The sequence below is a fragment of the Mytilus edulis genome, chromosome 2, assembly GCF_963676685.1.
Source record: "Mytilus edulis chromosome 2, xbMytEdul2.2, whole genome shotgun sequence".
Lineage (NCBI taxonomy): Eukaryota > Metazoa > Mollusca > Bivalvia > Mytilida > Mytilidae > Mytilus > Mytilus edulis.
In genome coordinates, this window is record NC_092345.1 from 77,767,832 (window position 1) to 77,781,959 (window position 14,128).

Here is a 14,128-nt window from a genome sequence, read left to right on the forward strand (position 1 = left end):
CATTCAAAAGAAATAATAGTTCATATATCGAACACATCTATTTTAAGATATCAAACTATATTTTTAGTATCTATTTATCTACCAAAAATGTTAGAAACTTCTGAAAGCTGTATATGATTCATCTGTAAATTTGTGTTTGCTTGTAAAACTACCGGAAGTTTTAGCGCATGAATACAAGCACCTGTTAAGGGAGCCTATAAATTGTTTACCGTAACTAAGTCGGGAGCGTTAATTGCAAGAATCGTATATAGGACATCGAACATCTTATCTGATTAGGACTCTCTCTCAGTCTGACAGTATACCTTTGCATAGGCGGATCCAGGGGGGCGGACCCCCCCCCCCCCTTTTCGTTGGAAAAATTTGGTTGATTAGATAGGGAATCATTGAAGCATGACTGGAGCGGGGCCCCCTTAGGAAAAGTTCTGGATCCGCCACTGAACTTTATTGTATTGAATGAAGACTTTTGGCATAATTGGAGAAAATCCCTACGGCAATAACATAACTATATACTACAGAAGTTCAGATTCAGATTATTTTTAATTACATTCAGATTCTTTATATTTGATTTTCTCCATTCACAAATCATATGAAAATATGCAAAACAACATTTCAAAGTTTCACATGTAGTAAATAATGTATATATAATCATGCTATTGAACCCATATTTTTCAGGACTGAATTGTTTCTTATTTCTTATCTCTATAATGTACAATACAAGCCAATACGGAGTTGGTAAAAAAGTGTATCTAAGGGATCGAGCTACCATTTGATTTATGGGGGGAAGGGGGCTAGGATCAAAAATGTCTTGACACAATTTTAAATCATCCAGATGAATAATTAGAAAATCATGATTGTTGTTTTATATTGCTTTGATGTAAATACTGCATGCATATTAAGGTATATAGGAATTTTTTTTCTGAGACAAGTGCCTGTGAAAAAAAAGTCAGGATAAACTATAATAAAAAAAGGCAGGAAGAGTGAAAAATAAACTTGAAAGCAGTACAGATTGCAACTAAGTACGAAAATCAATTTTTTTTTTGAGACAAGTGCCTGTGTTTTTTTTTTTTTTTACATTTATTGTCATCCTGCCCTTTTTTACACAAAACTCCTGTCCTCACGGACTTTTTTAATAGAATTTCATACTAATCCCACCATGAAAATCAAATGGTAGCTTCCTAATTAAATCATCGCAAAATATTGAAACTCATCCCGCCATAACCGAATTGAAACAAATTGAGTGCACACGCTGAAATTTCTCGATCGCCTGCTTTACTTTCCATTTATTTTATGTTGATATTCTTAAGGGTTGAGATCTCACAAACATGTTTAACCCCGCCGAATTTTTGCGCCTGTCCCAAGTCAGGAGCCTCGATCTGGCCTTTGTTAGTCTTGTATTATTTTAATTTTAGTTTCTTGTGTACAATTTGGAAATTAGTATGGCGTTCATTATCACTGAACTAGTATATATTTGTTTAGGGGCCAGTTGAAGGACGCCTCCGGGTGCGGGAATTTCTCGCTACATTGAAGACCTGTTGGTGACCTTCTGCTGTTGTTTTTTTCTATGGTCGGGTTGTTGTCTCTTTGGCACATTCCCCATTTCCATTCTCAATTTTATTAAAGATACAGGTTTTACTAGTCTAAATCAATACAGCAACTTATTCCATACACCATTAAAGTATAGCTGACCTATTGCTATAAGTACTTAAAAAACAGACCGAAACACAAAAACTCAACATTGCCCATATTGAACACTAAAAATGAGGACAATGTCAGATGATAACCTGTCCGAGCCAGACAAGTGCCACTTTACAATATATAATTTCCTACACTAAGTGATGACATCAAAAGTTCAATGTAGGATAAAAAAACTTAATTCGTATAGTTTTTTCATTGACCCCCCTTTTAACTTAATTTGGGAAATATTGGTTGACCAATAAGGATTTATATAAAATCGATGTCAATTTAACAAAACTTGCAGCAAGTTTGACCCCCACCCCTAACTATTTGAATTAAGGTTTTTTTTATCCTTCATTGATTTTTTGATGTCGTCCCTAAATCTGTATAGTTGACATATTGCTTGTACGGTGGAGTACATAAAAAACCGTGAGACCAAAACATAAAATCTTAACATTGACCAATGAAAATTAGGTCAAGGTCAGATGAAACCTACCAGACTGACATGTACCCACAACAATTCAATTATCATAATGGATGCATGTCAGTCTGGAATTATTGAAATGATACATGTCAGTCTGGCAGGTTTCATCTGACCTTGATTATTCCATAGTACACAACATTTACTAGACATATAGCTATTGCTTATAGTATTTGATAAACTGACCTAATCAGTCATGATCAACCTCAACCTTGATCAGTGATCCATCAAATGAGGTCGAGGTCAAACGAACCCTGTCTGACGGCAATGTAGACGTTGCAAGGAATCCCTAAAACCAAACTGATAGCTAATCAAATAAATTTGAGAAATGTGAAATTCGCTTGATATAAAACCTCATTTGAATTTCAGTTTTCAAAGCAGTCGTTGATCAAACCATGAAAATATCAGAGGCTAAGGACAATGGACATTTGCCAAGCGGAAACCTCGTAACTAAAGGTATCTGCCGACAATGCAAGACTCTCTTGGTTAGTCAAAGTCATTAAAAAAAATCTTGTCGTCGCATACAAGAGGGACAAAAGATACCAGAGGGACAGCCAAACTCGTAGATTTGAAGCCGATCCATGTCTTCTACCTTTTGAAACATAAATCTGTATACAAACAATAGTGCACACACTGAAATGTCTCGCCTGCTTTACTACCATTAATTATATTGTGATAGCCCTTAATATAAAGTTTTCTACAAGTCTCACATCAACTTAACAAGATCCAAGAAAATGAGGTCAAGGTCAGATAAACAAAACCAGAAATACAGGTACACCTTACAATAATTTCATGCATTGAATATACATGTAGTTGATTTATTGCTTATAGTATACAAAGATCAGACGAAACATGAAAACTGTTTATTTTGCCCAATGAACCATGCTGAATATGGGGTCAAAGTGAAATGAACCCTGCCCAGACAGACGTTTACACTTTTTATTTATTCCATGGATCAAATATAGTTGGCATATCAAATATAGTATTAAAGAAACAAAGTTTACCATGAAACTTAACATTGACCAACCATGAAAATGAGGTCAAGGTCAGATGATTCCTGCCAGACAGATATCAGTCCTACAATCATTTCGTAAACCAGATATTATTGACGTATTGCTGATTGTTAAACCTGAAAAACGAAAAGAGCATTGAGCAATGGACGGTGACAATGAGGTCAAGGTCAAATATTACCCACCAGACTGACATTTACATCGTAAAATATTTCCATACACCAAATATAGCTGACCTAATGCATACGATATTGGAAAAACAGAGCCGAAACATGTACACTGAATTTTAACCACCACTGAACTGGAAATAAGGTCAAGGTGAGATGACACCTGCCAGTTGGCCATTTGCACCTTACAATCATTTCATACACCCAAGATGGAAGACATATTGTTTTTAGTATTTGAGATATGGAATTGACCACGAAAACTTAGAAATTTCTCTCTCGATTGATTAAATATAACATATAAAGTTTCTGTATAAAAGGAATATAACAATCGTCTTTCAAGGACAATAACTCTTATAGTGTAAATTGACAATATTTGAATGTTGCCCTGATAAACATTTATGATTTTCATAATTTATCTTTAAAGTATCACAAAAAAGGGTAACCAATTGTCTTTCAAGGGCATTATTCCACAATAAAATGTGGGTAGTTCGTATTTCAAGGACAACAACTCCTAAAAGATACATACAATATGTGACCCATTTGCTAATCTTATTTTGCTGAACAATTAGGCACTTCACAATTTCTCACTGTCTAATATATAGTTTCTGTTAAAAAAAAAACGTCTTTCAAGGGCTGTTACTCCTATTATGGGTCAATTGATTAATTTGGCAATTGTTGACTTATTTGTAGGTCATAATTAGATTGTATTTTGCTGAACGTTTTTACGTTTTGAAAGGTAACTTCAATATAAAAAGAAAATGATTCTTTTTGCCACAATGTATATATTCCTGTTGTTACCATTTCCAAGAAATTGGGTTCCTAATTATGATTTCCATGAAAGAGGGAATCTGCTCCTAATCAGGAAGCTATTTAAACTTATTTAAACTTCAAATGATAAAACAATCACTTGTGTATATAGATTTTGTGTCATAGCTACCTTAAAAGATTTGTTTTGATTTGTATCAAATGTTTGTATGGTTACATTTTTGTCGAGCCTTCGACTTTAGTCGAAAAAGCGAGACTAAGCGATTCTACATTCCGTCGTCGTCGTCCACAAATATTCACTCTGTTGTTAAACTTTTTGAAATTTTAATAACTTTCTTAAAATATCCAGTATATCTACCAAACTTGGACAGAAGCTTGTTTATGATCATAAGATAGTATCCAGAAGTAAATTTTGTAAAAATAAAATTCCATTTTTCCGTATTTTACTTATAAATGGACTTAGTTTTTCTACCGGGAAATATTACATTCACTCTGTGGTTAAAGTTTTAAAAATTTTAATAACTTTCTTAAACTATCCTCGGTTGGTACCAAACTTGAACAGAAGCTTGTTTATGATCATAAGATAGTATCCAGAAGTAAATGTTGTAAAAAAAATAAATCCATTTTTCCGAATTTAACTTTTAAATGGACTTAGATTTTCTGCCAGGAAACAACACATTCACTCTGTGGTTAAACTTTTTAATATTTTAATAACTTTCTTATACTATTTTGGATTTGTACCAAACTTGGACAGAAGCTTGTTTATGATCATTAGATAGTATCCAGAAGTAAATTTTGTAAAAAAAATAAATCCATTTTTCCGAATTTAACTTTTAAATGGACTTAGATTTTCTGCCAGGAAACAACACATTCACTCTGTGGTTAAACTTTTCAAAATTTTAATAACTTTCTTAAACTATCCTCGGTTGGTACCAAACTTAAACAGAAGCTTGTTTATGATCATAAGATAGTATCCAGAAGTAAATTTTGTAAAAAAAATAAATCCATTTTTCCGAATTTAACTTTTAAATGGACTTAGATTTTCTGCCAGGAAACAACACATTCACTCTGTGGTTAAACTTTTTAATATTTTAATAACTTTCTTATACTATTTTGGATTTGTACCAAACTTGGACAGAAGCTTGTTTATGATCATTAGATAGTATCCAGAAGTAAATTTTGTAAAAAAAATAAATCCATTTTTCCGAATTTAACTTTTAAATGGACTTAGATTTTCTGCCAGGAAACAACACATTCACTCTGTGGTTAAACTTTTCAAAATTTTAATAACTTTCTTAAACTATCCTCGGTTGGTACCAAACTTAAACAGAAGCTTGTTTATGATCATAAGATAGTATCCAGAAGTAAATTTTGTAAAAAAAATAAATCCATTTTTCCGTATTTAACTTTTAAATGGACTTAGATTTTCTGCCAGGAAACAACACGTTCACTCTGTGGTTAAACTTTTTAATATTTTAATAACTTTCTTATACTATTTTGGATTTGTACCAAATTTGGACAGAAGCTTGTTTATGATCAAAAGCTAGTATCTAGAAGGAAATTTTGTAAATAAATAAATCTATATTTTCATATTTTACTTTTAAATGGACTTAGATTTGCTGCCAGGAAACAACACATTCACTCTGTGGTTAAACTTTTTAAAATTTTAATAACTTTCTTATACTTTTTTGGATTTGTACCAAACTTGGACAGAAGCTTGTTTATGATCAAAAGCTAGTATCTAGAAGGAAATTTTGTTTTCTTTCAGTTAACATTACATTCAGTCTGCAGTTAAAGTTTTTAAACATTTATTAGATTCATAAACTATCCTGGATTTTTACCAAACTTGGACAGAAGCGTCTTACAATCAAAAGATAGTATCAACAGGAATATTTCATTGATTTATTTCCTCATTTTTGTTGAGCCTGCGATTAACAGAAAGAGTAGGCGAGACACTGGGTTCTTCGGAACCCTTACAAATTTTTATATTGCTCCATGTATATTCTATAAGCTAGAATGAAGATTTCTTACTATGGTGCTGATTATCATTTAATCATGAGTATCAACTGACATTTTTATTTTGGTTTATAATCTGTATCCATACAGATTCTATGTGTTGTGTACCAGTAATATTGGTCCAAGGAGGTGCTTAATTGGCTGATTGGGATTTTGTAGGAAAAACCTTTTTTAGAGAGGAAATCATTTAAATTGACAGAAACTACACATGCTACAGTTGCCAATTGTTTTGTTTTAAGTTATCTATGTTATTTCAGGGCTCTGCATTTAATTTTTGTTTAAGGGTCAGCTAAAGCTCATCTCCAGAGGCAGGGGTTTCTCACTGTTTTGAAAACCCATTTGTGGCCTTGGGCTGTTTCTGCTCTTTGATTGGATGGTTGTCTTTTTGACCACTTCCCATCTAAATTTTAGTAATAGTATTGAGCAATTAATGTTGCTTTAATTCATTACTGTTTTAAATTTATTTTTTTAGTGCAAATGATTTTTTTTACATAAAAAATTTGATATGACATCTGATGACCCTCCTAAACTTTATTACAGGTGACATTGTTACATGAATAAAACATATCTATGCTAAGGAGGCATATGATACATTATTTGACCACCGAAATAGCTGCCACCGTTTAATAGAAAAATTGCATGAAAAATCATAAAAAACTTTAATTATTGACAATGGAAGATAACCCCTATACTGAATACATCATCGATATATTTAGAACTTATATATGAACCATGCTTAATTTTAATGACAAGTATAGTTGTATACATCATTATTAACTTGAATACTTGAGTAAATATTTCTTGAAATACTCAATCTCATGGATAGGATGAATAGAATGTTTACTCTCAAAAGTAATGATAATGTTTGAAAAATTGATAAACTATCAAGTCAGTCACAAAAGACTTTTGATTACATGAATGTTTTTTTTACCCTAAAAACTACAAATATACACCTAGGCTAGAGGTCAGCATACTGTCTTCACAGATAGATAAGATATAATTTGTCAGGCTTTAAATCCTCCTCAAAGATATCATATTGCTGGTATAAACCTATGATATAAGTTTCATAAAATTCTTACATAACTGAGTTAATAAAGCAATTTTCTATATAATGAATATTTCCAAGGGGATGACTCAAATAATCGACAACTGATCTTTGAACTTATCTGAGACAAAGGTGATATAAACCTATAATAATAGTTTTTAAAAAAATTGGCAAGACTTGTATACATGAGCATGCTAACAAGACCAGACTGATGTACAGACCCCAAGTATTACTATGTCCTCCACAATGCTTTTGCATGAGACAATCATATAACCAGGTGCTCCGCAGGGCGCAGCTTTATACAACCGCAGAGGTCGAACCCTGAACAGTTGGGGCAAGTATGGACAAAACATTCAAGCGTGATACAGCTCTGAATTTGGATTGTGATCAAATTTTTGACATTTCATGTTTTTTTTTTACACAAAACAAATGTCAAGATTTTACAAATCAATTAAAGATTTCTTCTTCAAACTTTTTAAATCTAAAATTAAATAGTTGACACAGCATAGGTTTCTGACACAGAATGAATGTGGTCTAATGAACTTAAAAGGTTTTTTTTGCCTTTGAGCAATTCACTATGCTGTTGAATATTAATCCTCTCAAAAAAATGTTTGAAGAAATTTTCTTTTTATTTATGAAATCTGAAATGAGAAAAATTTAAACCGCCCCCCTTTTTTTTCACATCCCCGTTTCCCTTTTTCCAAAACTGATATCAATTCAAATTTCTAATGGAGTTTGCAACAATAACTACTCTTTTAAATACATCATAAAATATTAAAATGTAAAATAAAGTGCTTGTTATCACTGAATGGTAAAGATTGGTTGGTAGTAAAAGTGAATATACATTGTTTATTGTATAAAACAATAAAAAAAACTTCATCAGCAACATTTTATATTGGCAAATTTCCAATGAAGTTATTTACATAAAGTTATTGGCAAATAAAAATAGAAAATGACATCATAGTCATGTCTGGCAAATGTCCAACATACATTATCTAAAAACATTTTAGATAAGATAAGGAAAAAAAGCTTCATCAGCAACATTTTATATCGGCAAATTTCCAATGAAGTTATTTACATAAAGTTATTGGCAAATAAAAATAGAAAATGACATCATAGTCATGTCTGTCAAATTTCCAACATATATTATCAACTACTATTCTATACAAAGAAAGATAACTCCAATTGAAAATTAATTGCTATTGCACAATATTGTGCAATTAGATATTTCTTGCTATTGTGCAATACTGTGCAATTGAAAATTTCTTGCTATTGTACAAATCCTGATTTGGACCAACTTGAAAACTGGGCCCATAATCATCAAAGTACATATTTAGATAAAGCATATCAAATAAGCCCAAGAATTTAATTTTTGTTAAAATCAAACTTAGTTTAATTTTGGACCCTTTGGAAATTAATGTAGACCAATTTGAAAACTGGACCAAAAATTAAGAATCTACATACACAGTTAGATTTGGCATATCAAAGAACCCATTTATTCAATTTTTGATGAAATCAAACAAAGTTTAATTTTGGACCCCCATTTGGACCAACTTGAAAACTAGGCCAATAATTAAAAATCTAAGTACATTTTTAAATTCAGCATATCAAAGAACCCCAAGGATTCAATTTTTGTTAAAATCAAACTAAGTTTAATTTTGGACCCTTTGGATCTTAATGTAGACCAATTTGAAAACGGGACCAAAAATTAAGAATCTACATACATAGTTAGATTCGGCATATCAAAGAACCTCAATTATTCAATTTTTGATGAAATCACACAAAGTTCAATTTTGGACCCTTTGGACCCCTTATTCCTAAACTGTTGGGACCAAAACTCCCAAAATCAAACCCAACCTTCCTTTTATGGTCATAAACCTTGTGTTTAAATTTCATAGATTTCTATTTACTTATACTAAAGTTATTGTGCGAAAACCAAGAATAATGCTTATTTGGGCCCTTTTTTGGCCCTTAATTCCTAAACTGTTGGAACCAAAACTCCCAAAATCAATCCCAACCTTCCTGTTGTGGTCATAAACCTTGTGTCAAAATTTCATAGATTTCTATTCACTTAAACTAAAGTTATAGTGCGAAAACCAAGAAAATGCTTAATTGGGCCCTTTTTGGCCCCTAATTCCTAAAATGTTGGGACCAAAACTCTCAAAATCAATCCAAACCTTCCTTTTGTGGTCATAAACCTTGTGTTAAAATTTCATTGATTTCTATTCACTTTTACTAAAGTTAGAGTGCGAAAACTAAAAGTATTCGGACGACGACGACGAAGACGCAGACGACGACGCCAACGTGATAGCAATATACGACCAAAAAATTAAAATTTTTGCGGTCGTATAAAAATAAGAAGAGGTAGGATGATTGCCAACAAGAAAACTCTCCACATGACACCAAATGACACAAAAAAAAATACAATTAATATACTTATAGGCCATTGTACAACTTAAAAAATGAGCAAAACCTATACAATAAGTAGTGGTCAACTATAACTATAATTATTGTGAAAAAATTATTGTGTCTGAACATGGACAATAACCTTTGCAGCTATTCCACATATACAAGGTATCCTTATGAATTGGTGGTATAATAAAAACAACAATCTGTTTTCCACACATTACAATATTAATTTTATTTCTTGTTTTTCTCTCTATCTGTGTCTGCTCTCAAGGTTCTTCCTTTATATAACCCGTGTATTTTATTATACATATATGAAAAGAAAAACATCAAATTGTCATAATCCCCATCATAATTGACTGACATAAACATTTCATGATAGTCACACACTAAATAATAAATGGATTCAATTGTGGATAAATACGATGGAGGATTTTCTTTTTGATGCCTCCAAAACTTTGATTCTTTGTCTTTAAGCATTATATATGGTAGTGCTGCAAAACAAATTGTAAAAAAATATTTATTCTACATTTTAAAAATTACTGCACAGTGATCATATAATCAACCTGTAACACAATCAGTGGTTTGCCTTTGATAACCATGTCTATATTGGATGGTCTCCTATGTCATTAAAAAACATACATGTACTTGTTTAAATAAACATTTCTTTGTACTTCCAGAGCATACTGTGAACCTTAAATTATTAATAGTTAACAATCAAATCATGATAATTGATAATATTCAATAGAGCATGAGACGAAAAATACAGGAGCCCTGTACTATATCCTACAATTCATATGAGATCACATTTAAAAGAATTTCTGTTTCCCCTCCTCCGGTCTAACCTTTGCAAACAGACCAGGAAGACAGGTTATAATTTTATTTTAACTAGATGTCATAGCATGGTAGCATGAATGATTTGGCTTGTCCAGTCAAGGCCAGTTATCATTTGTTTGTGTTCAATTTGAGTGTATTTATTTATATTTACAATAATTTTTGCTTTCAAGCACTTTTTAAAAAGGGGAAATAAACATTTTTTTTTTTATTTTGGGCTGATATATCTTAAAAATGCCCAAATGAACCTTTTTTTTAGGTAAATTCTCTTAGACAAACAGATAATTTTGTAAAGAAAAAAACATATTTCAACCAGTAGGGTTTCTTAAAGAGAGGGGAAAGGTACTAAACAGAAGAAAATAAACTGACAACACCATGGCTTAAAGACAACATAGAAAACTTAAGACTGAGCCACAGGAACCACACCAAAAGCTGGTGGTAATTTCAGGTGACCCAAAAGGTAAATCAGATCCTGCCCCACATGTGGCACCTGTCATGTTACTCAGGTAATTAAAAACCTGGTTATAAGTACTAGTACAATTCAATAGGTATTATACCATTAATATGTCTGTATAAGCAGCACCGTCAAGCTCAATTCTATTATATTTATTTTATTTGTTCATTTAAAGAATTCAAAAAGGTAAACCCACTAACATGACATTTGTGTTAGTTGTGTTATTGTAAGTAAACAGGAAACAATAAAGAAAGGTTTTATATAAATATTACGTCAGAATTAGGAATAACATATAATACGTAATTGTAGCTTTTTACCCTTCAGTCTTTCATCAGTGGATATTCTATTGGTCTGATTCCATGTACTATCTATAAACACAGCTCTCTTAAACACTCCTTTGTCAGTTGATGTAACAGCTTCACCATCATTCTCAAATTTCCTTTTCACAATACAGCTTCCAGATTTTAATAATTCTCCAGACTGTGTTTCTGTTGAAATGACTGGAGTTACTTCCCCTGAAATATTGTCAGATATTTGCCTTGGGTTATCAGAACTATGGTTTTCCTCCTCAGCTGTATAAGACACAGGTTTAGATTCATCACAGTTTTGATCCTGAGATTCCATGTAAGATTCTTTGCATAATACACTGCCCTTGTCTTCATTTTGTTTCACATCCTTCTGATTGGCTAACTCCTCTAATGTTAGTGAGTTATCACCAGGAAATACCAAAACAACCTACAAAAGAAATAAATATTTCATCATAGGAACTTATATAACATCATCAAAACTAGAATAATATTAATCTATTCAACAACAAAAAAATGTAGCATAAAATGTTTCAAGATTGAATACCCCAAAACGGCAAAAGAGATTGTCAAAGTACAGTATGTCCATTATAAAATGAAACCAGATGCTCCGCAGGGCGCAGCTTTATACGACCGCAGAGGTTGAACCCTGAACGGTTGGGGCAAGTATGGACACAACATTCAAGCTGGATTCAGCTCTAAATTTGGATTGTGATTAAATAGTTGACACAGCATAGGTTTCTGACACATAATGAATGTGGTCTAATGAACTTAAATTTTTGTTTGCCTTTGAGCAATTCACTATGCTGTTGTGTTCAATTTTTGTTAGAATCAAACTAAGTTTAATTTTGGACCCTTTGGACCTTAATGTAGACCAATTTTAAAACGGAACCAAAAATTAAAAATCTACATACACAGTTAGATTGGGCATATCAAGGAACCCCAATTATTCAATTTTTGATGAAATCAAACAAAGTTTAATTTAGGACCCTTTGGGCCCCTTATTCCTAAACTGTTGGGACCAAAACTTCCAAAATCAATCCCAACCTTCCTTTTATGCTCATAAACCTTGTGTTTAAATTTCATAGATTTCTATTTACTTATACTAAAGTTATTGTGCGAAAACCAAAAAAAAATGCTTATTTGGGCCCCTTTTTGGCCCCTAATTCCTAAACTGTTCGGACCTCAACTCTCAAAATCAATCCCAGCCTTCCTTTTGTGGTCATAAACCTTGTGTCAAAATTTCATAGATTTCTATTTACTTAAACTAAAGTTATAGTGCAAAAACCAAGAAAATGCTTATTTGGGCCCTTTTTGGCCCCTAATTCCTAAAATGTTAGGACCAAAACTTCCAAAATCAATCCCAACCTTCCTTTTGTGGTAATAAACCTTGTGTTAAAATTTCATAGATTTCTATTCACATTTACTAAAGTTATAGTGCAAAAACTAAAAGTATTCAGACAACGACGACGACGCAGACGCAGATGCCAACATCATACCAATATACGACCAAAAATTTTTCAATTTTTGCGGTCGTATAATAAAAACAAGTTGCTTTCTTTAAAAAAAAGATTATTTTATTTCTTACTTGAGAATGTACATAATTTTTCCGATTATAACCCTTTGGCAAATCCTAATTTCTACTAACCGGATGACTTATGCAAATTGCACAAACCTATCGCAATATATATTTGAATGCCTTTATATTCTGAACTCATATTTGAAGCTGTCTTGGCATGCAATTGATTAGGACCTCTTATTGAGAGACTTATTTTGGATTCATAAAACATCTCAAATTTTAAGGATTTCCTGATTTTACTTAAATCAATTCAAACATACTACAGGGAAACTTAGTTTTGCCGAAGAATTTCTTAATTCAGAAGTTTATGAATACCTGTACACACTTTCAAAATAACCAATGTATATAAAAAGGTATGTTGATATAAAAAACGCCAGACACGAGTTAAGTCTACAATAAAAACATCAGTGACGCTCCAATGAAAAAAGTTAAAAGGCTAAATACATTACAAAGTTAAGGGATCTATTCCTTGGGTAGACAATCCTTAGCTTTCCGAAAAGGTCAAAGGTTATAATACAATGTAGGAAAGTGACTTAAAAAAGAAACAAAAGAGAATCAACTCGAGGTCAGAATACCGTTAGTAATGATGACTGTGCTTAAAAGTCACATAAAAGCTCTTTCTGCCGTTTCCTGAATTTAGATAACAAAAACGAAAATAAGCTTTCATGAGTGAATTTAATAGTATTACATGCAAGTAGTATTTTAGCGCACGAAATAGTAAATAGAAAGCATCTCACTGATACTCAGGAAAAGAATACGCATTTGCCTCATCACATATCTTAATCTAATATTGAATTCGAATGTCAAACGGCGTACATTAAATGTTTTGATTCCGGATTCATTGACATTTTATCTGGAATTTTTGAGAACGCAAACCGATAGTATGCTTTTGAAATGTGATCTATAATGTGAATGAATCAAGATGTGTAGGATAGTTGGACACACAATGAATACAATTTTCAAAACCGTACCATGATAGTACAAATATGTAGATGCTATAAGGTTAAACTATTAAAACAAACAAACAAAAATTGAATTATAATTTTATAATAAATTAACGTTCCTGTTAGTATTTTTTTCAAATTCTTTTGAATATTATATATAATATCAATAAACACGAACGTCAAATATTTACGGATGGACATTTTTTTTATCGAATGAATCTTTTTTTAAATTCTAACATTCCACTATGTGAATATATTACTATACAAAATATAAGCAGAGACTTCTAAATCCATACTAACAGTATAAAATAATCAACATTATGGTTGAAATTAAATTTAGTTGTGATTATTGTAAATTATTTTAACAGTTGTTGTGAGCTGCAAGGATTTAAAATCATGCTTTATGAATTGAAAACACATAAGTATTTTTATTCAAGACCGTTTAAAA

General features: G+C 31.7%; 1 protein-coding gene across 2 annotated transcripts in view; it reads right to left on the reverse strand.

Moving 5' to 3' along the window:
• Positions 1–9,773: 9,773 nt before the first annotated feature.
• Positions 9,774–14,128, reverse strand: part of LOC139513042 (tRNA-uridine aminocarboxypropyltransferase 1-like) — a 30,276-nt gene continuing 25,921 nt past the window's right edge. For both annotated transcript variants that reach the window (XM_071301145.1, XM_071301146.1), the window contains exons 4-5: positions 11,170–11,587; positions 9,774–10,058 (exon numbers count right to left, since the gene is read on the reverse strand). In XM_071301145.1, the coding sequence (XP_071157246.1) occupies positions 9,799–10,058; positions 11,170–11,587 (678 nt within the window). In that variant the 3' untranslated portion in view covers positions 9,774–9,798. The remainder of the gene's footprint in view (positions 10,059–11,169; positions 11,588–14,128) is intronic.